Source organism: Castor canadensis, chromosome 7 (genome assembly GCF_047511655.1).
Source record: "Castor canadensis chromosome 7, mCasCan1.hap1v2, whole genome shotgun sequence".
NCBI lineage: Eukaryota > Metazoa > Chordata > Mammalia > Rodentia > Castoridae > Castor > Castor canadensis.
In genome coordinates this window covers 142,554,124-142,573,205 of record NC_133392.1, presented here as the reverse complement: position 1 = coordinate 142,573,205, position 19,082 = coordinate 142,554,124, and the positions used below count along the sequence as shown (strand labels likewise).

Sequence of the window (19,082 nt, the reverse complement as noted above, 5' to 3'; positions counted from 1 at the left end):
AAGAAGGGATTCACCAGTTAGCTCTTTGTTGTACTAACTGATCCTTATTATCAAATGCTCTGAAAACAAACCTCAGAAAAATGAGAGAAAGGATCCTTCTCTGAAACTACAGAAACAGAAATGCTATTCTGTTTTTTTTTTTTTTGCTGACTGTCCCAGAAATGCTATTCTCGGTCACAAAAATGAGTTTAAGGGTAGAGTGTTGACCTGCTATGCCCAAGGCCCTGGGTTTGATCCCCAGCCTCCCCCCAAAGGTTTAAGAATCAGACATGATAAGGGTCAAAATAAGTCTCACAAGAGCTTCGCTCTTGTTTTCCTGTCCGGTGTGGCAATTTGCAGGACGATTGACAAAGATGAGTTAGGCCTTACACATGAATCTGTCTTGGGAAGACCCCGTTTGTGCAAGAGTCTTGAAAGCAGCCATACTTCAGATAGCATAGCTCCCAGCAGAAATAACTCGTTCTCTTGTAGCGCTGGAGGTTGAGCAAGCTGTGTACATGTGCTGCCGCTGTTATACACCCAGTCCCAAATAACTTTTTTGTGTTGGAGCCAGGGTCTAGAGGAGGGAAAAAAAAAAGGTGGAGAAGGTAGAATGGTTTGAAGATGAAGTGTGGTCATGCACAGAAAGACAAACAGCGCATGCTCTCACTTGTATGTGGAGGTTAAAAATGCAAGAAGTAGAGCTTAAAACAGTGTTTATCAGAGTCTGAGAAGGGCACGGTGGGGGAGGATGGATGGAGAAAGGGTGTAGTCAGATAGGAAGAATAATTTCTTTCTTTTTTGGCAATCCTAGGGGTTGAGCTCAGGGCCTCGCACTTGCTAGGCAGGCCCTCTCCTGCTTGTCACTTCTTAACTGCACTGGTTACTTTTGAGACAGGGTCTCGCTTTTTGCCCAGTCTGGCCTGGACTGCAATCCTCCCATTTGTGCTCCCCAGCATGGCACCACCACACAGCAGCCATTGACTGGGATGGGGGTCTTATGAACTTTTTGCCTGGACTGGCCACAAAATGTGATCCTCCCAATCTCTGCCTCCCAATTTGCTAGGATTACAGACATGAGCCACAGTGCTCAGCCTGATTTCTGGTGCTGTATAGCAGCACAATAGGGTAACTATGGTTGATAATAATTGACTATTTCAAGATACTAGTAGAGGATTTTGTACATTCCCAAGACAAAGAAATAGTGTCTGTCTGAAGTGATTATAACCAATTACATACTCCATGTGCATCAAGATGCCACACCAATTAAAACAGATTATTATTAAAACAATAATAAGGACTCTTGGAGTGGCTCAAGTGGTAGAGCATCTGCCTAGCAAGTGTGAGGCCCTGAGTTCAAACTCCAGTGTCACAAAAAAAAAAAATATATATATATATATATGGATAAGGTGATGTGTATAAAATCTCTTAGAAAGTAGAACAAAATGATAAGGAGATAAAGAACTGGTTCAGAAGAGTCCACATTTGACTCAAAGGAGTCAAAGAAAACAAAAAGAGTTTTGGAAGTTTCCAGAACTGAGGCACGTGAGTCCCCAGATCCACAAAAGACTAAAAGCAAGAATGAAAGCCATGCAAATGGCTGAGCGCATGAAGTATCAGAGCCCCAGGGACAAGCGAAAAGGCTCCCTCCTTCACACTCTCCAGTCTGGAATAAGAACACCTGACTTCAAAAGCACACAATCCTAGGAGCCATGGTCACGGAATGTTGTTTCCAACCGGGACCTCGGTACCAGCCAGGCCGTTAGGTTTTTTTGGTGGTACTGGGGTTTGAACTCAGGGCCTCATGCTTGCTGGGCAGGCGCTCTACCATTTGAACCTCTCCACCAGCCCTTTTCTGTGAAGGGTTTTTTTTGAAATAAGGTCTCTCGAACTATTTGCCCAGGCTGGCTTTGAACCACGATCCTCCTGATCTCCGTCTCCTGAGTAGCTAGGATTGCAGGCGTGAGCCACCAGCACTGGGGCAGACCATTGTTGAACAACAAACAATGCTAAAGAAAAAGTAAAAAGAAGAATGCTATAAATAATGATGCATGTTGGCATGGATTTAGGAACAGTCTGAGGTAACTCTGAAAAAAAAGTGCTAAAATACACATAACATAAAATTCACCGTCTTTTATTCATTTCTTTGTGGTGCTGATAATGAAACCCAGGGCCTCACAAAATTCACCATGGGAACGATGGTCACGTGTGCCGTTCGCTCAATACCTTCATGGCTGTTGCAACACATCTCCAGAACTTTTTCATCTTGCAAAACTGCAACTCCGCCCTCCCCTGCTCCCCCAGCCTGGTAAGCAGCTTCCCGTCTGTAGGGATTGACTAGGGTCCCTAGGTCCTGCCTCTGGGGGACTCACGCGGTGTTTATCTTTGTGACTTATTCGCCCAGCACACTGTCCTCAACTTTCATCCGAGTGGTAGCGATGGCAGGACTCCCTCCCTGGTAACGGCGGGCTTGTGTTCCACTGTGCGTGCACGCTGCATGTTGGTCATCCATTCGTTTGTGGAGGGACACTTGGGTGGCTCATCCTTTTGGCCATTGTGAACACAGAGTACAAATACCAGCCTTGAACGCGGTGTGCAAATCTCTCTTTTTCAAAATTATTATAAATTTTTATTAGGATCTACAGCAGGAATTCATGGTGAAAGTTCTGATTAGATTTACATTGCACATTATTTACACTGCCTCCTTCGCCTCTTCCCCTCAGCCCCCTCCCCACACCATTAAAGCAACCGCAAGAGGTTTTCTGGGTCTGTTTCATGTAGATACATCAAGTCCATCAGCTGCACACCAAATGTCTCTTTGAGACTCTACTTTTAGTACTTTTGGGTGACTACACAGAAATGGAATTGCTGTGTCATATGTAATTCCTTTTTTTTTTTTTTTTAAATACAGGGTCTCTATATAGGTGGTAGGCTGGTCTTAAACTCATGGTCCTTCTGCCTCAGCCTCCCTAGTGCTGGGATTACAGATAGGCCCACCGCACCCTGCCAAGAGGTAACATTTTATTTAACTTCTGCTAAAGAGGCAAGAGCCCAGCTGCTGCCCTAAAACTAAGTTTTGTGATATTGGGAGAACAAAGTCCTGCCTCTCTCCCAGAATTGGGGCCCCTTCCTTCCCTCTGCTCTGGTGCCAGAGGACCGCGGGGCTGGGGTCCCTTCCAGAGAGATGCATCTAACAGTGAGCAGGGCCTCAGCTGCCGTCCAGTTCCAGTTTGGAAGTAACAGGTGCAAAAGGCCTCTGAGGTGACTGAGGATGGAGCTCAGTGATAGGGTGCTTGCCGGCCTGTGTGAAGCCCTGGGTTTAATCCCCCTGCACTGCAAAAAAGGGAAGAAAAATTTTTAAAGAGCTCTCTGCACTCTTACCCACTTCCCCAGGCCCAAAGTTCCGGGTTTCAGTTTATGTTTTGCCCCTGCCCCTCCCCCAGCTCCTGGATGGTGTCTGTCCTCAGTGGAGTAGCTCTTGCTGGTGCTCCAATCTTGGGTAGTCTTGGGGCTGGGTTGGTTCTGAGCCACCAGACAGTATGACAGTTACACAGGAGTGGGTTTTGCAAAGGAGGAGCCATGCATGGAGACAGCAAATGTCAGGGCTGCCTCCTGGGGAGGTTTGGAGAGAGAGGTTGGAGGTTAGGAAGGAAATGGTCTGAGCCTGCATGATGGGCCTCCACTTCAGGGCCATCAGCCTTTGCTCTACCTGTGCCACTGGAAACTTGGTCAGCTGAAAGCAAGCGCCCCTGGGGGAGAGCACGGGCTGAGCAAGCCTGGCCCTCGGGTTCATCCCAACCCCACGAAAACCTTTTTAGCAAAAGTGACTAAGAGCAGGCAAGGGGTTTACGTGTAGAGGGTTTATTCAGGAACTGAGGTGACACAGGAGATGAGACGTCTGGATGATTTACTCAGGATTTCCCTTGGTTTCACCATCTCTAACTGCCCATGGCTGCCCCGTGGCAGGGGAGGAGGACCAGAGGATCTGAACTTCTCCTGGCCTCCCCTCCTCCCTGCCTTTCTCCCTTGCTGCTCTTCCCTCTCTTCTTCCCCTTCTTTTCTCATCCCTCCTCTTTCCTGCGCCTCCTTCCTTCCTTCCCATCTTCCCCCTTCCACCACGGCTGAGAAGGTCCTCTACCTGTTGCCAGTTCACAGGGTCAAGGGACAAGGGACCTAGAGGGGCTGAGGCCTACAATGGCCTTCACCCCCAGACATCAGCGAAGAGAGGGAGTGCCCCTCCCAAAACATCTCCACAGTGGTCCTTGGTGGGAACCATAGTGTCTTTGTTGTCATAAACAAAAGTACTCAAACAATAGTATGGACGCATCTAGAAGCAGATTTTCTGTTCCTCTATGCACATGCTTTGCAGCAGTCACGAGGAAGTTTCCCACAGTGTCTTATTTCCTAAACTCTAAGGTGGGGTTCGTGGAGAAGGAAATGAGATAACATTTTGTCTGAGACATCTCAGAGGCAAAAGAGGCCCTCAGGAAATGACATAATGAAAGTAGACCTGAGCACTCAGCAATGTGCATATGCCTGTGTTACACTATAATTTTCACCAACACCCCAGCTCCTTCCCGTCCCCATTGTACAAGAAGTGAGGCTCCGAGTGGTTAAGGAACTCACCCGAAGTCACACAGCTAAGAAGTGGTGGTGCCAGGATTTGAGCCCAGCTCTATCTCCAAAGCCCATCCCTTTTCTTCGTCATCCTCTACTGAAATCTAAGCAAAACTGGGCTGATGTTAAATGGCTATTTAGGAGAGCATGTCCACTTTGCATAACCTTATATAAATCCCTTCACTTTTCTGGGCCTCAGTTTCCCCCTCTGTAAAATGGAGTTATGATGTTGACTTTGCTTATGTGTAGGGATGATGGGGTGTTTAGGGCCTGGTCAGGATAAGTGCTCATGAAGTACACCAGCTGGAAACAGAAATGTCCTCTCCACCAGCCCCTCTGCTCAGACCTTCCTGGGCTGGGCTGCCTGCATTCCTCCTCTCAGGTATTTTTTTGTGTGTGTGATGCTTCGGATTGAACCCAGGGCTAGGCAAGTGCTCTACCACGTGAAGTGTACCCCAGACCTTTTGTTTTGATTTGCTTTAGAGACAGGGTCTCACTGCTACCTTTGCCAGGGCCAGCCTTGAAACCATGTTCCTCCTGCCTCTGCCTCCCAAGTAGCTGGGATTACAGATGTGCACCACCATGTCTGGCTCCCTTCTCTCAGATCTCACAAAGGTCCTACGCCTTCCTTATTTCATCCCATCATGCAGAGGCTCAGTGGCCTTAAGACTGTAAAACAAGTACCCTTTGACACAGAAATTCCACTTCAGAAATCTGTTCCAAGGAAGCATTTTTCAGTCATTCATCCATCCAGTTGTCAACAACACTGCTGCATTGTGCACACCTATCGTGTTCGTGAGGCCTATGATGCATGGGGTGGGAGCAGGGAGTGTACCCCCCTCTCTGCTCATCAGGATCTAAATTACAGCGGCAAGAAAATGCCTTCAATATGTCCACGGAGTGTGTGTCTGCCTGCTAATTTGGTAAGTTCACTTCTGGGCTCCCAATGACTGTATTTGCTAGACCTGCTGACAAGATAAAAGCAAGGTGAAATGAGAATTTGGAATTTTCTGTTGAACCTTAACAGCCAGGAGCTTCTCCTTGGTCAGAACCGGATCTGATTGCAGCTGGGTGGTGGGGTGGGCCATGTCTGTAAATGTTTATGCTAAGAAAGAAAAAGACAAACAAAAAGAATAGGCAACCCAGCAACTGGGAACACTCCCAACACCCAGATCTTGGTTTCTATTTTTATTTATTTATTTTTTGCAGCACTGGGGTTTGAATTCAGGGCTTCATGCTTGCTAGGCATATGCTCTACCACTTGAGCCACTCCACCAGCCCTCAGATCTTGGTTTCTAAACGCCATTCTCCAATCAAAGAAATGAGGGCTCCAGGGAGACACGGCTGACTTGAGGGCTGGGGCAGGGAAAGTACAAGAGAGGAGCCAGGAACATGTGTCACTCTGGGCAGAAAGGGAGTGCTCACAACAAGACTTTGGGGGTAGGTCCAGGGGCCTGGGGCCATCCTGAGGGAACTCCCAAAGTGGACAGTGGGCAGCAAAATAAATAATGCAGAATCGGATTACAAACCATGTAATCTGATAAACAGACATGAGTTGATACTGATATGAATAAATAACTGAGCTGGGTATAGTGGTGCAGTCTGTAATCCCAGCACTTGGGAGGCTGAGACAGGAGGATCGAGGACTGAAACCGTGGCTCAAGAGATAAAGCGACTGCTTTGCAAGCATGAAGTCCTAAATTCAAATCCCAGCCTTGCCCCTCGCCACCCCCCAAAAAAAGGAGAGAAGAGGAAGTTGGAGTTCCAGACCAACCTGGGCTGCATAGAGAGACCTGTCTCAAAAAACAAAAAAAACCAAACTGAATGGTGAATGGATAAATAAATCCTCCAGGAATTCCAAAAACATATTCAGATGTTCTCCCTCCAGGAAGAATGCTTAGCTCCCCTTGAGGCTGAGCTGGATTTGGAGCCATGGCTCCAAAAACCAGAGGATGGAAAGGGAAAGCAGTGACCTTAAACCTGAAACACCAGCTTTACCTAGCACTCAAGGTAACACCATTGGTGATGTGCTATTTTCTCCCTCCATGTGATGAGGACACTCACTTTGCACTATTCTCCTTAGAACCCAGACCCCGCTCCCTCGCTCTCTATCATGAGGAAGAATCAGATAGACTCAACTTAGCACTCCTGAGACTATCAAGGTCATAAGAAGAACAGGAAAGACTGAGAAATGTTCAGACAGGAGCCATAATGACTGAATTTCTGGACCAAAAAGGACATTAATGAGAAAACTGATAAATCCAGGTAAAGTCTGTAATTGAGTTACAGTAATGTACTAATATTGGATTTTTTTGTGTCTTTATTGTCTTTAATTAGAAGTCTTCTATTACTTTTATAGTGAAAAAAAGCTAAATACACCATTTTGTGCAATACCTATGTCACCTCATTTAATCCTCACAAACAGCCCCGTTTTACAGATGGGAACACTGAGGCTCAGAGAATCAAAGTGGTTTACAAGCCAGAGGAGAAGCTGGGATTTGAATCTGTGTTGGTCTGACTCCCAGAGAAAGGGAACTGGAAAAGCTTTCGGCTGTCCTGTGGGGCCTGAGGTGGGTGATCGGTCTCTTTAGCCTAGGGCTGAATCTTTAATTAGAATTCCCTGGGGGACATGGGAGTCCTAAAAAGATAACGAGATGCCCATCACTAGCGGTGGTCAAGAAGGGACCACAGAGTGCCCTGGACACCACATCTCCCTCCTCAGACCCAGAGGGCAGGGCTGTCCGGCTTCTCCATCTTCTTCCTCATTGCCCCTACGGGATAGGGTAGCACATCACTGTCGCCCTGGGGAGGTGGGGACAGCTGTTATTCATTCATCGTCTTCCGAGGGTCACGTCCTGATCTCGTTGCTCAAAACGGAGCAACCAAAGTCATAGACAGGTATCGTCACCGGGTTTGGCAATGAGGAAGCAGGTGAAGAAGGGGCGGTGCCTTACCCAACAGTGCGGAGGGGCGTGGTTTCTTGGGGGCGTGGTCTAGAATGGGCGTGGCCTCGGGCTCCCGCGAGGTGAGCCGCCCGGGTGTCCCCGCTGGCTGCTGGCGGGTCACTTGTTCTGCGCCCAACGAGCCACGGGGACCATGGAGCCGGTGCCGCTGCAGGACTTCGTGTGCCACCTGGACCCCGCCTCCCTCCCGCGCGTGCTGCGGGTCTGCTCCGGAGTCTACTTCGAGGGTGAGCGGCCCAGGCTCCCCCTTGGCCAACTGCAGCGGGGGTTCGAGCACCCTCGCCGCCACTGCCCAAGCTTGGTGATTTGGGGTGGTGATAAGTGAGTGAGTTCAGCATGGAAAGTGGGTGGAACCGAGCTAAGCGCGGGTGGAACCTCGGTGCGCATTGATGGAGCTCCGACTGTGCCCGAGATGTGGCACTAAGGACGCTCGCGGTGGTAGTGGCTGTTGCTTGGTTTTTTATTTGTGGTGCTGGGGATGCATCTCAGGGCCTTGAGCATGCTAGGCAAGCCCTCCACTACTGATCTGCACCCGCGGCCCCATTACTTAATAAGCGGGAGGCAGTCCTGTTTTTGTGCCCTCCGCCCTCTCCTCCCTACACTATCTTCCCTGGATCCTCCATCAGCTGCCCCACCTTGGCCTTCTGCAGGACAGTGGGCAGTAGGTGATCCGGTCAGTTCTTCAGTTCTCAGCTTTAAGTGACTCTTCCTCCAGGAAGCCTTCCCTGCTGTTTATGCACCACCCTGCTCATCTGCTCCTTGCCAGCAGCATGCCTAGTTCAAGCAAGGATGGTTCTCGACAGGACGCAGTCCTGCACTAGCTATTGTGCAAAACAGCGGGAGGCCTGGGGTTGACAGTGGGAGGAGAGGAGGCAGTGAAGTGCATGGGAGACCAGGGCTACTGTGGGGGGAACTGGTCTTCCAGGGAGGAACTGGGGCCTGAGTGGGAGAGGTGGAGATAGAGAGGAGAGGGAACTGAGAGGTGCTGGGGGTGGGGTATGGGAAAAGCCGGCTGTTCAGGCCCCTTCCTGAGAGCAAACTTCTCTGAGTGCCCTGCCCCCATCCTGCTCCCTGCAGCTTCCAGCAAAGTGTTCTGAGGGCTTGAGTGAGGGCCGAGACACATGGAGGGCCATCCAGGAGCCACCACCTCACAGTGCTTCTCTCCAGGGCCATTTGGGATTCCAGTGGATCTGGGTTCCAGTTCTGGCTCCACCTCTGGGGGCTTCCTGCATGCAGGCACCTGGGATCTGTTTGCTCTTTCTCCAGCCCCAGACTAAGCCCCTCTATTCCCCCAACCCCATCCCTTGCCTGTCTGTCACAATACCTGAGTTTCCTCATTCGGCCTGACCTAGGGTGCTGGGAAGTGGCAGAAGTTGGGGTGATGTGATAAGAGTGTGGGTTTAGATGACATGCATCGATGGGGCAGGAGCTGGGGGAATATTATGGAATGGTTGACCATGTGGTTTCCACCCCTAGTTTTGTCTCCTCTATCCAATCACCTGTTTTCGCTTTGTTCGGTTTTTTCCATACTAGGAGCTTGTGCATACTAGCTAAGTGCTCCACCACTGAGCTCTAGCCACAGCCCCTTGTCTTACTTTATTTCGAGACAGGGTTTTGCTAAGCTGCCCAGGCTGGCCTCAAACTTGTGATCTTACAGCCTCAGCCTCCTGAGGAGCTAGAATTACAGGCATGCACCACCATGCCCACCCAGCCTTACATGATAATCTTCAGCATCTCACTCGACTTTTTTTGAAGCAGTGTCATCTTCTTTAGGAACAAGAAACTGCTAAGTGTCATTGTCTAAGAAAGGGAAACTGCCCGTCCCCAAGGGCGGTCATGAGTCTTGAAAGCAGTGGTGTGTGTAGCACTTGGCGTGGCAGCTGTACTTTACAACCCTGAGTGCATTTTCCGGGGGGGGTCAGAGTGAGGTTTGCATCAAAGGATGGGAGATATCCTAGTAGGGCTCCCCTGGGTAGGCTCTGGTGGCTCAAGGCCCTGCCACCTGCAGTTTCCTGTCCTCCTTCCGCTGGATGGGGACCTGTGCACTCTTCGTGGTGGACACCTTTATTGTGTATGTTTTGTGCGCTTCAGCTCTTTGAGCCAGGAAAGTGGGCTGCTGGGCTGGAGGGTGGTGTCCAGAACCTTGCCCACGGTCCTCCCTGACGGTGCCCTCCATTGCCTCCTGTGCTTTCTTTAAAAGCAACTTGTTTGAAGGAGAAAGCAAAGTGTGTGGAGAGCTGGATACCCAGCCGACCCTGTGTGACCTGCCAGGAGCTACTGACCCTCTCTGGGCCTGATTTCACAACTGCACAATCAGAGAGTTGAGATTTGCTGGGTTAGTTACTCCTTCGTGGGTTGAATACACACTCAGAGGTCCAGCCCTGTGCTGCTACAGATGCAGTGGGGGGGCCAGCTCCACCTGTGAGCAGGTTAGAAGGCTGGTGATGGAGAAAAGGCTAGAGAAGGGTGCCATGGAGTGCATCCCATGCTCAGAGGAGGCAGTGATGGCTTAGCTGCTTGAGGACAGCTGCGCCAGCTGACTTCCAGTGGGGAAGGGCAGGGAAGGGCACTCCAGGCAGCAGGAACAGTATGTACAAAGGTGTGGCAGAGCATAGCTTGTGGGGAATAGGGCACCCGGTGCTGGGCCCTTGCCGATGAGGAGACTGAGTCCATGTCCCTACAGGCTCTGTCTACGAGATCTCTGGGAATGAGTGCTGCCTCTCCACAGGGGACCTGATCAAGGTCATCCAGGTTCACCTCCAGAAAGTGATTTGCAAGAAACCAGGGACGGGTCAGACCTTGGAACTCGCCCCCAACTTCCCGGGTAAGGTGGACACCTCTGCCTCTCCTGGCACCCTCAGGCCACTTGTGGGTGGGTTTGCCAGCACAGCATCCACTCCCACTCCTCTGAGTGTCACTCTCATCACCAGGCAGCCTCATAGATGCCCCTCAGGGGTGCCCCACAGTGGTCTGGTGATGCCCTGAGGCTAATGAGACTATGCCCTTCCCTTATGTCTTCCGATGATATCTGCTTCTGACCGTTTTTTTTTTTTTTTCTTTTTTTTTTTTTGTGGTACTGGGGTTTAAACTCAGGGCCTTGCTCTTGCTAGGCAAATGTTCTACCACTTGAGCCACACCCCAGCCCCCATGCTTCTGACTCTTTGTCCAGGTGTCAGTCTCTGTGTTTGTTCACACATTCACTGTCAAACATCTTGACACCTATGTGCCCTGGGGGGAGCGAGGGCTGTGGGACTGAACCAGTAAAAACATGGGCGTGGTGATGAAGCTGTCTCATTCTGCCTTCTGTTTCTCAGTCCTGCAGTCTGGATGTCCAGATGCAGGGCCATCCTTGACATTGTCCTCAAGAGGATCCTGGCTGGATTATCTGTAGTGTCAGAGCAAGGCCTGGCCCCAGCAAAGCTCTGTCCCCATCCTTATTCTTCTGCCCTGTGCTGAACCCCACAGGCCACTTCAGTCCCATCACCAGCTTCCACAGCTACAGAACCCTGGAAGAGCTGGTCTCTGCCATAACTCAGAGCTCCACACAGCTGCCAGTTTACTTCGTGTCAACCCGCAGAATTAGCGCACAGGGCAGGATGGTGGCTGAGGACCAGCCTCTCATCCTCCAGGCTGTGGAAATGCACCTTGGGACCTGCAGTGCACGCTGTGTCCAGGGCTCGGGGACCCAGCAGGTCGTACTGCACCTGCCCCTGTCTCAGAAGGGGCCCTTCTGGCAATGGGAGCTTGGTACCCCCCAAAGCCTACTCCAGGTGCTGCAGGACCCAGCTCTGAAGGACTGCATCCTCGTTTGCCCCAGCCTCCCCTGGCCCTCCCTGATCCTGAAGCCTCAGTATGAAATCCAGGCCATCATGCACAGTGAGTGGTCTGGGCAGGTGCGGGGGAGGAGAGAGGCACCGGTGGGTCCTGGTAGCTGCTCTGATGAAGGACATCCCCACTCTGTAATAGTCCAGGGCTCCCAGGTGGCTGACCCAGTGTACACAGTGGAACAGAATGCAGATGCCCCATTGGGTAGAAGAAGACAGGAAAATGGAATAAGCATGGATGAGGTCCCACCTGCTCTGCAGAACTGGCAGAGGCTGCTGAGCTCAATAGCATTGGTGCAGACACACAATAGTGCAAAATGAAAACCTGACCAGTGGCCTTGGGAACTGGACTCTTCCAGACTCTGAGGAGGACAGCATTGTTCTCTGAGTGACAGAGGACCCTGTCAATGTGATACCCCAGCTGTTTCAGAGTTTGTTTCTTCGGTTATTCCTCAGGACAGGCTGGTGGCAGCACGCAGAAGAGGGCTGAGGAAACAGAGGCAGAACCTGGCCAGGGTTGGCGGGGTGGGAGGCAGAGCCTGAGTGGAGGAAGGTGGTACTGGGTACCAGGGCTTCTTCCCTGAGCAGACAGTTGGTGGCCCAGCTCCTTGAAGTCACCTACAGGGCAGGCAGCCAGGGCTGCTGGCACATTGCAGGGCCAAGTGGGATTCTTTGCATGTTTTTTTGAGACACAGGTCTTGCTATGTAGCCCAGGCTGACCTCGAACTCAAGACCCTCCTGCCTCAGCCTCTTTTTTTTTTAAGGTAGTGCTGGGTATGAAACCTGCTAGTCAGGTGCTCTACTAATGAGTTACACCCAGCCCCCAAACTTTTTTTTCTTCTTTTTCTTTTTTGATAGTACTGAGGTTTGAATTCAGGGCCTCATGCTTGCTAGGCAGGCGCTTTACCACTTGAGCCACATCTCCAGCCCCCAAAACTTTTTTATTATGGGAAAATTAAACAAAGCAGGAAGAAGTAACACAAACCTTGTGACCTGTCACCCAGCATCACAGTGAGCACTCTTTTATTGTTGTTGTACTAGTGTTTGAACTCAGGACCTACATCTTGAGCCTACACCAGCTCTTTTTTGTAGTGGGTTTTTTGAGATAGGCTCTTGCAAACTATTTGCCTGGGCTGGCTTTGAACCACAATCACCCTGATCTCTGCCTCTTGAGTAGCTAGGAGTACAGGTGTGTGCCACCAGCCAGACACCCATTTTTCTACTTCCACCCAGGTTTGACCTCCAACCAGCCAGCCCTGGTGGGTACTGCCTCAGTTTCCCCAGCCCCACTCTGGATGCTACCACTAGCCCGTCCAGATGGAGCCCCAAGAAACATATTCTTTGTTTGCCAGCTTTTAAAATGAGTTGGCTCTTTGGCATTGTACAAGGGTGACAGTGTAGGTGGGTTTTTGGTTTGTTTTTTGAGACAGTCTTGTTATGCAACCCAGGCTGGACTTGAGCTTTTTTTTTTTAATTTTGCAAAGCTTTATTGAAAGAAAAAGAAAGAGTAGGCACTATAAAAGAGAGAGTGGTGGACCCTGGCCAGGTGACACAGAAGCCTGGCCTTGCACTTAGTTATCCTCCTGCCTCAGCCTCAGTGCTGATGGCTTTTTTTTTTAATCGTTATGAATGGACAGGTAAAGTGATGACGTGTTTTCAGTGTGTTTCCATCCACTGATGATGTTATTATTGTTATTAATTATTTTTTGGCGATCCTGGGGTTTAAACTCAGGGCCTCACGCTTGCTAGGCAGGCGCTTCATCACTGTGTCATTTGAGCGAGCCATGCCCCTGGCCCTTTTTTGGCTTCAGTTACTTTCCAGGTAGGGTCTGCTGGCACAGTGGGGACCACAGGCATGCATCAACCCCCTCAGTTTTTTCATTGAAATGGGATTTCACTGACTTTTTGCCCAGGCTGGCCTCAAACTGCCATCCTTCTGATCCCTACCTCCTGATTACAGGTGTGAGCCACCAGACCCAGCCCCACTAAAGTTATTCATATTCATGTTCAAATTATCTGAGAGCTTTGGCCAGAGGGAGCCTTTTCAAGTGGGTTCTTGCAGCCTTTTGGCAGACCTGGATGGGCTTGAATCCTGCTTTCTGATGTAGAATGTTCCAGGCTCCCCTTGAACATCTCCTCCCCAGGAACTGAAGTTAGCTTTTATCCAGGGAGCCCTGGCCCCTCTCTGTGGGAACAGTAGTAAGAGACCAGAATCCGGGGCCCAGGGGGTTGAATGGTAGCTGGGGCTTGGGGGCCTGCACTGGATAATAAGGCAGTTTAAGTAATCCATAAGTTATTTTGAAGAATTAAAAAAGAACAGGAACTAGAACCCCTGTGTGAATATCTCCCAGCTTCAACCAATTATCTGCTCACCTGGTGCTTAAACCGTGGTTGAACTGAGGGGTGTTTGGTGCTACTAAGCATCAGTTAGATGCCGTAGTGGCGTTACAGGTTTTCTTTTTAAAGAAATTTAGTACAGGAGGCGTGGCTCCAGTGGCAGAGCACCTGCCTTGCAAGTGTGAAGCCCTGAGTTCAAACCCCAGTACCACCAAAAAACCATTATCAATAAAAAATTTTAGATTATCCTCCTTTTTGTAAATGCACATTGATACAGTCATCATGGTGTGATTATTCTGATTACTCTGATTCTGAATAGTCCAGTGGAGGAGTAGCTGTGGTAGAGACCAAAGCAGATGGACTGTGAATGAACTATTGAAGCTGGTGACGAGAATTTGGGGGTGCATACACCATTCTATTTTATGAATGTTTAAACATATTAATTTCTTAGAAAGAGACTGAAGGAAAAGAGTGGTCAATGAATCCAGTACAACAGGGAAATGGTAGTAGGAGGCACAGATGGAACCAGGAGAGGCCAGCAAGCTGACCACTGCTCTTTACCTAGGGTGGGGACTCATCACTGGGGTGTCATGTGCTGTACCCCTAAACTGCCCTCCCTCCACAGTGCGCAGGACCATTGTCAAGATCCCCTCCACCTTGGAGGTCGATGTAGAAGACGTCACCGCCTCCTCCCAGCACGTCCACTTCATCAGGCCCCTGCTGCTGAGTGAGGCCCTGGCCCGGGGAGGGCCCTTCCCCCTACTCACAGAGATCCTGGAGGTTCCAGAGGGGCCCCCCATCTTCCTCGGCCCCTGGGTGGGCTCCCTGAGGAAAGGCCAGAGGCTGTGCATCTACGGCCTGGCCTCACCACCCTGGCGGGTCCTGGCTTCGAGTAAGGGCCGGAAGGTGCCCAGACACTTCATGGTCTCTGGGGCCTACCAGGGCAAGCTGCGACGGCGGCCCAGGGAGTTTGCCACAACCTATGACCTCCTAGGTGCTCTCCAGAAAGGCAGGCCCCTCCGGGTGGTGGCCACAAAAGACTGTGAGGGGGACGAGGAGGAGAATCTCGAGTTCTCTTCTGTGGCTGTCGGTGACCGACTGGAGGTGCTGGGGTCTGGCCAGACCTATGGGGCCCAAGGCCAGGACATAGATGTCCTGGTGTGTCAGCGGCTAGGTGAGGCGGCTGAGGAGGAAGAGGAGGACGATTATAAAGAGGTTGAGGAGGACCAAGAACGGATTCTGCTGCCCCTCTACCTCGCTAGTGCCTTTGTGGAGGAGATGAATGATAGTCGACGTTACAGCCTAGCAGATCTGACTGCCCAGTTCTCACTGCCCTGTGAGGTCAAGGTGGTGGCCAAGGACACCACCTACCCCAGTGACCCTCTGGTCTCCTTCCCGGGCCTGAGATTGGAGGAGAAGATCACGGAACCCTTCTTGGTGGTGGGCCTGGACTCCCAGCCGGGGATGTACTTTGAGATCCCTCCCCGGTGGCTGGACCTGACTGTGGTGGAGGCCAAGGGGCAGCCAGATAAGCTGGCTAGGCCTCTCCCGGTAGCTACAGTGGAGGAGCTGTCGGAAACCTTCTACTACAGCCTTCGGAAGTTACCAGCCTGTGAGAGCCAAGCACCCCCACCCAGGCCCCCAAAAAGCCAGGGCCTCAGAGAGCAGAAGAGACAGAATGGCAGGGACGGAAGCGTCAAGGTACTGGGACAACCGAAGTGGGCAGGGAGGAGTGACCTGTTGGGACCGCTGTGGGTCCTTCTGCTTCTTTGTCTGGGATGGTTTTCTTACAATCGTGTGGAACTTGCAGCTTGCATCACACGTTCTGCACCCTCCAGTCCTTACCGTCCTAAGGTTGATGTGATCATTTGTATTTTACTATTAAGAAAACGAGCACGAGACTCTGAGGCACATCCAAAGTCCCAGCTAGTATGGGAGGCTTCAACTCCATCTCAAACATTTTGACTCCAGCTCGTGCTTTTCCTCTCTGCCACCCTGCTGTCACTCAAGCCTTGTCATTTCTCACCTAACCTCTTCCAGCAGCCTTTGCTACCCCTCCCCCACAGCTGCCAGAATGGCCTCCCGAACCCTGTCCCAGACACCAGTGGGCTCCATATACAGAAACCTTCAGTGGCTTTACATGGCATCGGGGTCCTTCAGGACTTCAGTCTGGTCTTCCTGGGCCATCTCCCCACCCCTACCACTGTGCAGTCCCTGCTCAGCCCCAGAGGGGCTCCTGAAGCAACCCCTGGTACCAGGACTCCCGCCTTGCACTTTTCAAGTACTGGGCCTCCTGCCGGGATGTTCTTTTTTTGGGCGGTGGGTAGAGGGGTGGTGTGATGTGGTGAGGTGGGGATGGGTGCTTGGGTTTGAACTCAGGGCCTCACACTTGCTAGGCAGGTGCTTTACCACTTGAGCCACTCTACCAGCCCTATTTTGTGATACCAACTATTTTCCCGGGCTAGTCTTGAACTGTGATCCTCCTGATCTCTGCCTCCTGAGTAGCTAGGATTACAGGTGTGGGCCACTGGTGCCAGGCTCAGAATGTTCTTCCTCCTTCCCTCCTCCTCTGTCATCCCACTGCTGCGTCCACGGCTCCAGGACGTGTCATTTTGTTAGTTGTACTTCTCTGGCTAGAAAGAGTTGTGTGGGGGCAGGGACTCCCCCTGCTCCAGTCAGTGACCCTGCTGAACGAGCTTACATTGCAGTGTAGCCTGTACAAGCCACCCCTTGTCCAAGAGTATTTTCTCATGGTAAACCCAAGGTGACCTCACCTGCAGTGCCCTCATGTTTGCTGCTTCTTATGGGGTGCTGACTCCGTGCAGGTTCCTCCCGCACTGTCCCACCTACTGTACAGGGTCCCCCGAGGTCGGCACAACAGCCAGAGGCAGTTGGAGGTGGCAGGGCTGGGGTTTGAAGTTAGGTCTGATGGCATCACCAAGTGCCAAATGGTGGCTATCTCAGAGCTTTGTAAACCGTAGCAAGTGTTTCCTAACCCGTAGGGGGTGGGATGGCAGTGAAAGTTAGAAAGATGAGTTCTGAGCAGTCCCAGCCCCAGGAAGGGCACTTGTCGTGGTGTGGGGGTGGGGCAGAAATTTTCTGACAGGCTAGAACCCAGCATAGAGTTGAGAGTCCTTGACTTCAGATGGAGTGACGTCAGGCCCTTGGACAGCACCTCGTTCCCTCGGGGCACCAGATCACTGCTGGTCCAGGGGAGTGGCACCATTTAGTCTCTGAAGCATGGTGTGGCAGAAAGATCACTGGTTTCAGAGGTCACGGACATAGTTCTGGGTCCAGTAATGGTCTCTCTCCCAGCACCATGGGGAAGGCAACATTGCGAATTGCTGGGAACTGGAACAGCTGCTCAGAGAGTCACTTGAGGATTCATTGAGCAGACGCATATGGCGTGTGGTGGGGCCTCAGTAGATGTCCTCTGTCCTCCTCCTAGGACCTCTTGCCCTGCCCTGGTGTTCCATTCAGAGGCTATGACTGCTTTTTTTTTTTTTTTTTTTTGGCAGTAATGGTGTTTGAACTCAGGGCCTCTCAAAGTCTCTACAACTTGAGCCATGCTCCCAGTCCTTTTTGCTTTAGTTATTTTTCAAATAGTCTTGAGTTTTTGCCTGGGCTAGCCTAGATCCTTATCCTATTTTATACCTCCCCTGTAGTTGTGATGATGGGGGTGTGCCACCATGCCCCACTATTGGTTGTGATAGGGGTCTCACTAACTCTTCCAGGGACAAATTTCTGAATCCTGAATAGCTGGGATTACAGGTATGAGCCACTGTGCTCAGCCTGTGACTGCTTTCTTGAGGAATCTCCACTTTGCTTTTTTCCTGCTTCCAGCAAGATTTAAAGGACATTCACCAGACACAGCCCTTAACCCTGACTTTTTTCCCTGCCAAAGAATATTTCATGTACTTATAGCAAAACCACCTGGGGTCCCAAGAAGCCCTACACTGGAAAATGTCACTTCAGATAGGGAAGTGACATTAGAGATTCTGCAGCCATTTATTAGGACCTTGTTGATTTCTGTTTTTTCTCCTACTCAGTCATTTCAAGTCTCAGGGCCGAAGCAATCGCTTGCACTGCCCAAACCCAAGGCAAAGACCTTGCCGGACTTCTCCAAGGACAAACCAAATCTATACAGCCAGATTTCTAGCCTTAAGAAGGGCCTCAGGCCAACCAAGCCCCCAACACAGGACCCAGGTGAGTCCCTTCGGTCCACCCTGCTTTTCCCCTCCCACCCTGCTCCTCTGCTGCTCCCTTTGCGTCTGATAGCCCTACCTATGGGACCCTCTGTGGTCCCAGTTTGAAGGACAAGGCTCTATGGGGTGGGTCAGGTGGAGAGGTCCCCATGGGCTCCCGAGCTCTGGCAAGCACACTCCCCTCCCTACAACCTATAGGATGAGGAGACGGCTCAGTGTTCAGGGAGAACACATCATGGTTTCTGGGCTAGTAAGGACCTTAGAGCACCCAGGCCACCCTGTTTCCTGTATAGGTGAGGATAGTAAAGAGGGGAAGGAAGTTCCCCAAAACCAAATATCCTCATTGTGCAGGGCCTCAAGCGTGCTAGGCAAACATGCTACCACCCAGCTACAGCCCCAGGCTGACCTGGACTCTTTTGCAGGTATGTGTGAACATGACTATGAAGAAATACTTGAGCACTTTCAGAAAACCCTCTAGGTGAAGGAGATGCTGGGCATCTCAGCTGCTGCCATTCTTGGGGCAGCAGGACACCAGCGACCCTGTGAGCCTCTAAGAGACTTGGGGCAGTCTTCCAGAGCTCAGACACAGGCGGAGACTGGAGGGGACTGCCTTTGGGGCTGGGTTCTGGCCATGGAGGCTGGTTTGTTTGAGCCCAGCACATCACCCACAACTCCTCAGCCTTAGTGCGTTGGTATTCAGAGGAACCAGCTGGCTTCTATCAACTTTGCATCCCACCAGTTGTCCCATCACTGGGTGCAGAGACGAGTCAGAGGCCACCAACCTTGGTGCTGACTGCTTCACCCTCATCACATGCATTGTTGCCGCCTTCTCTGGTCTCCCTCCTGCTTCTGCTGCCCAAGCTTCAAGGCCCTAGGAGACCAGGACTGTCTTCCTCACCTCTGTCACACCCAGCACTTGGCAAATGGGGCCTGAATGAGTGAATGTGGGAAACTAGCTTCAAAAGTAGGATCTCTTTGAAGCTTTAGCTCTCAAAAGCTGGTGCTGGAACTAGGGGAGCTAGTTTAAAAAGAACCAGAGAGGCACAGCTGTGGAAAACCAGAAGTTTCAGCAGGTGTGCTAAGATGTTGTTAAAACTGTGACTATCCAAGGATTATTTCAGTCTAAAGCCACAGAATAAAAATGATGTCTGAGCTTC

The 19,082-nt window shown here is 51.0% G+C and overlaps 1 protein-coding gene across 1 annotated transcript; it reads left to right on the top strand.

Annotated features, from left to right (window-relative positions):
- The first annotated feature begins 7,585 nt into the window (after window positions 1-7,585).
- Themis2 (thymocyte selection associated family member 2) lies at window positions 7,586-19,082 on the top strand. Its single transcript, XM_020178808.2, has 6 exons — window positions 7,586-7,786; window positions 10,243-10,383; window positions 11,025-11,435; window positions 14,346-15,421; window positions 17,770-17,926; window positions 18,348-19,082. The coding sequence occupies exons 1-6, from the start codon at window positions 7,693-7,695 to the stop codon at window positions 18,401-18,403; spliced, it is 1,935 nt and encodes a 644-aa protein (XP_020034397.1). The 5' UTR covers window positions 7,586-7,692; the 3' UTR covers window positions 18,404-19,082.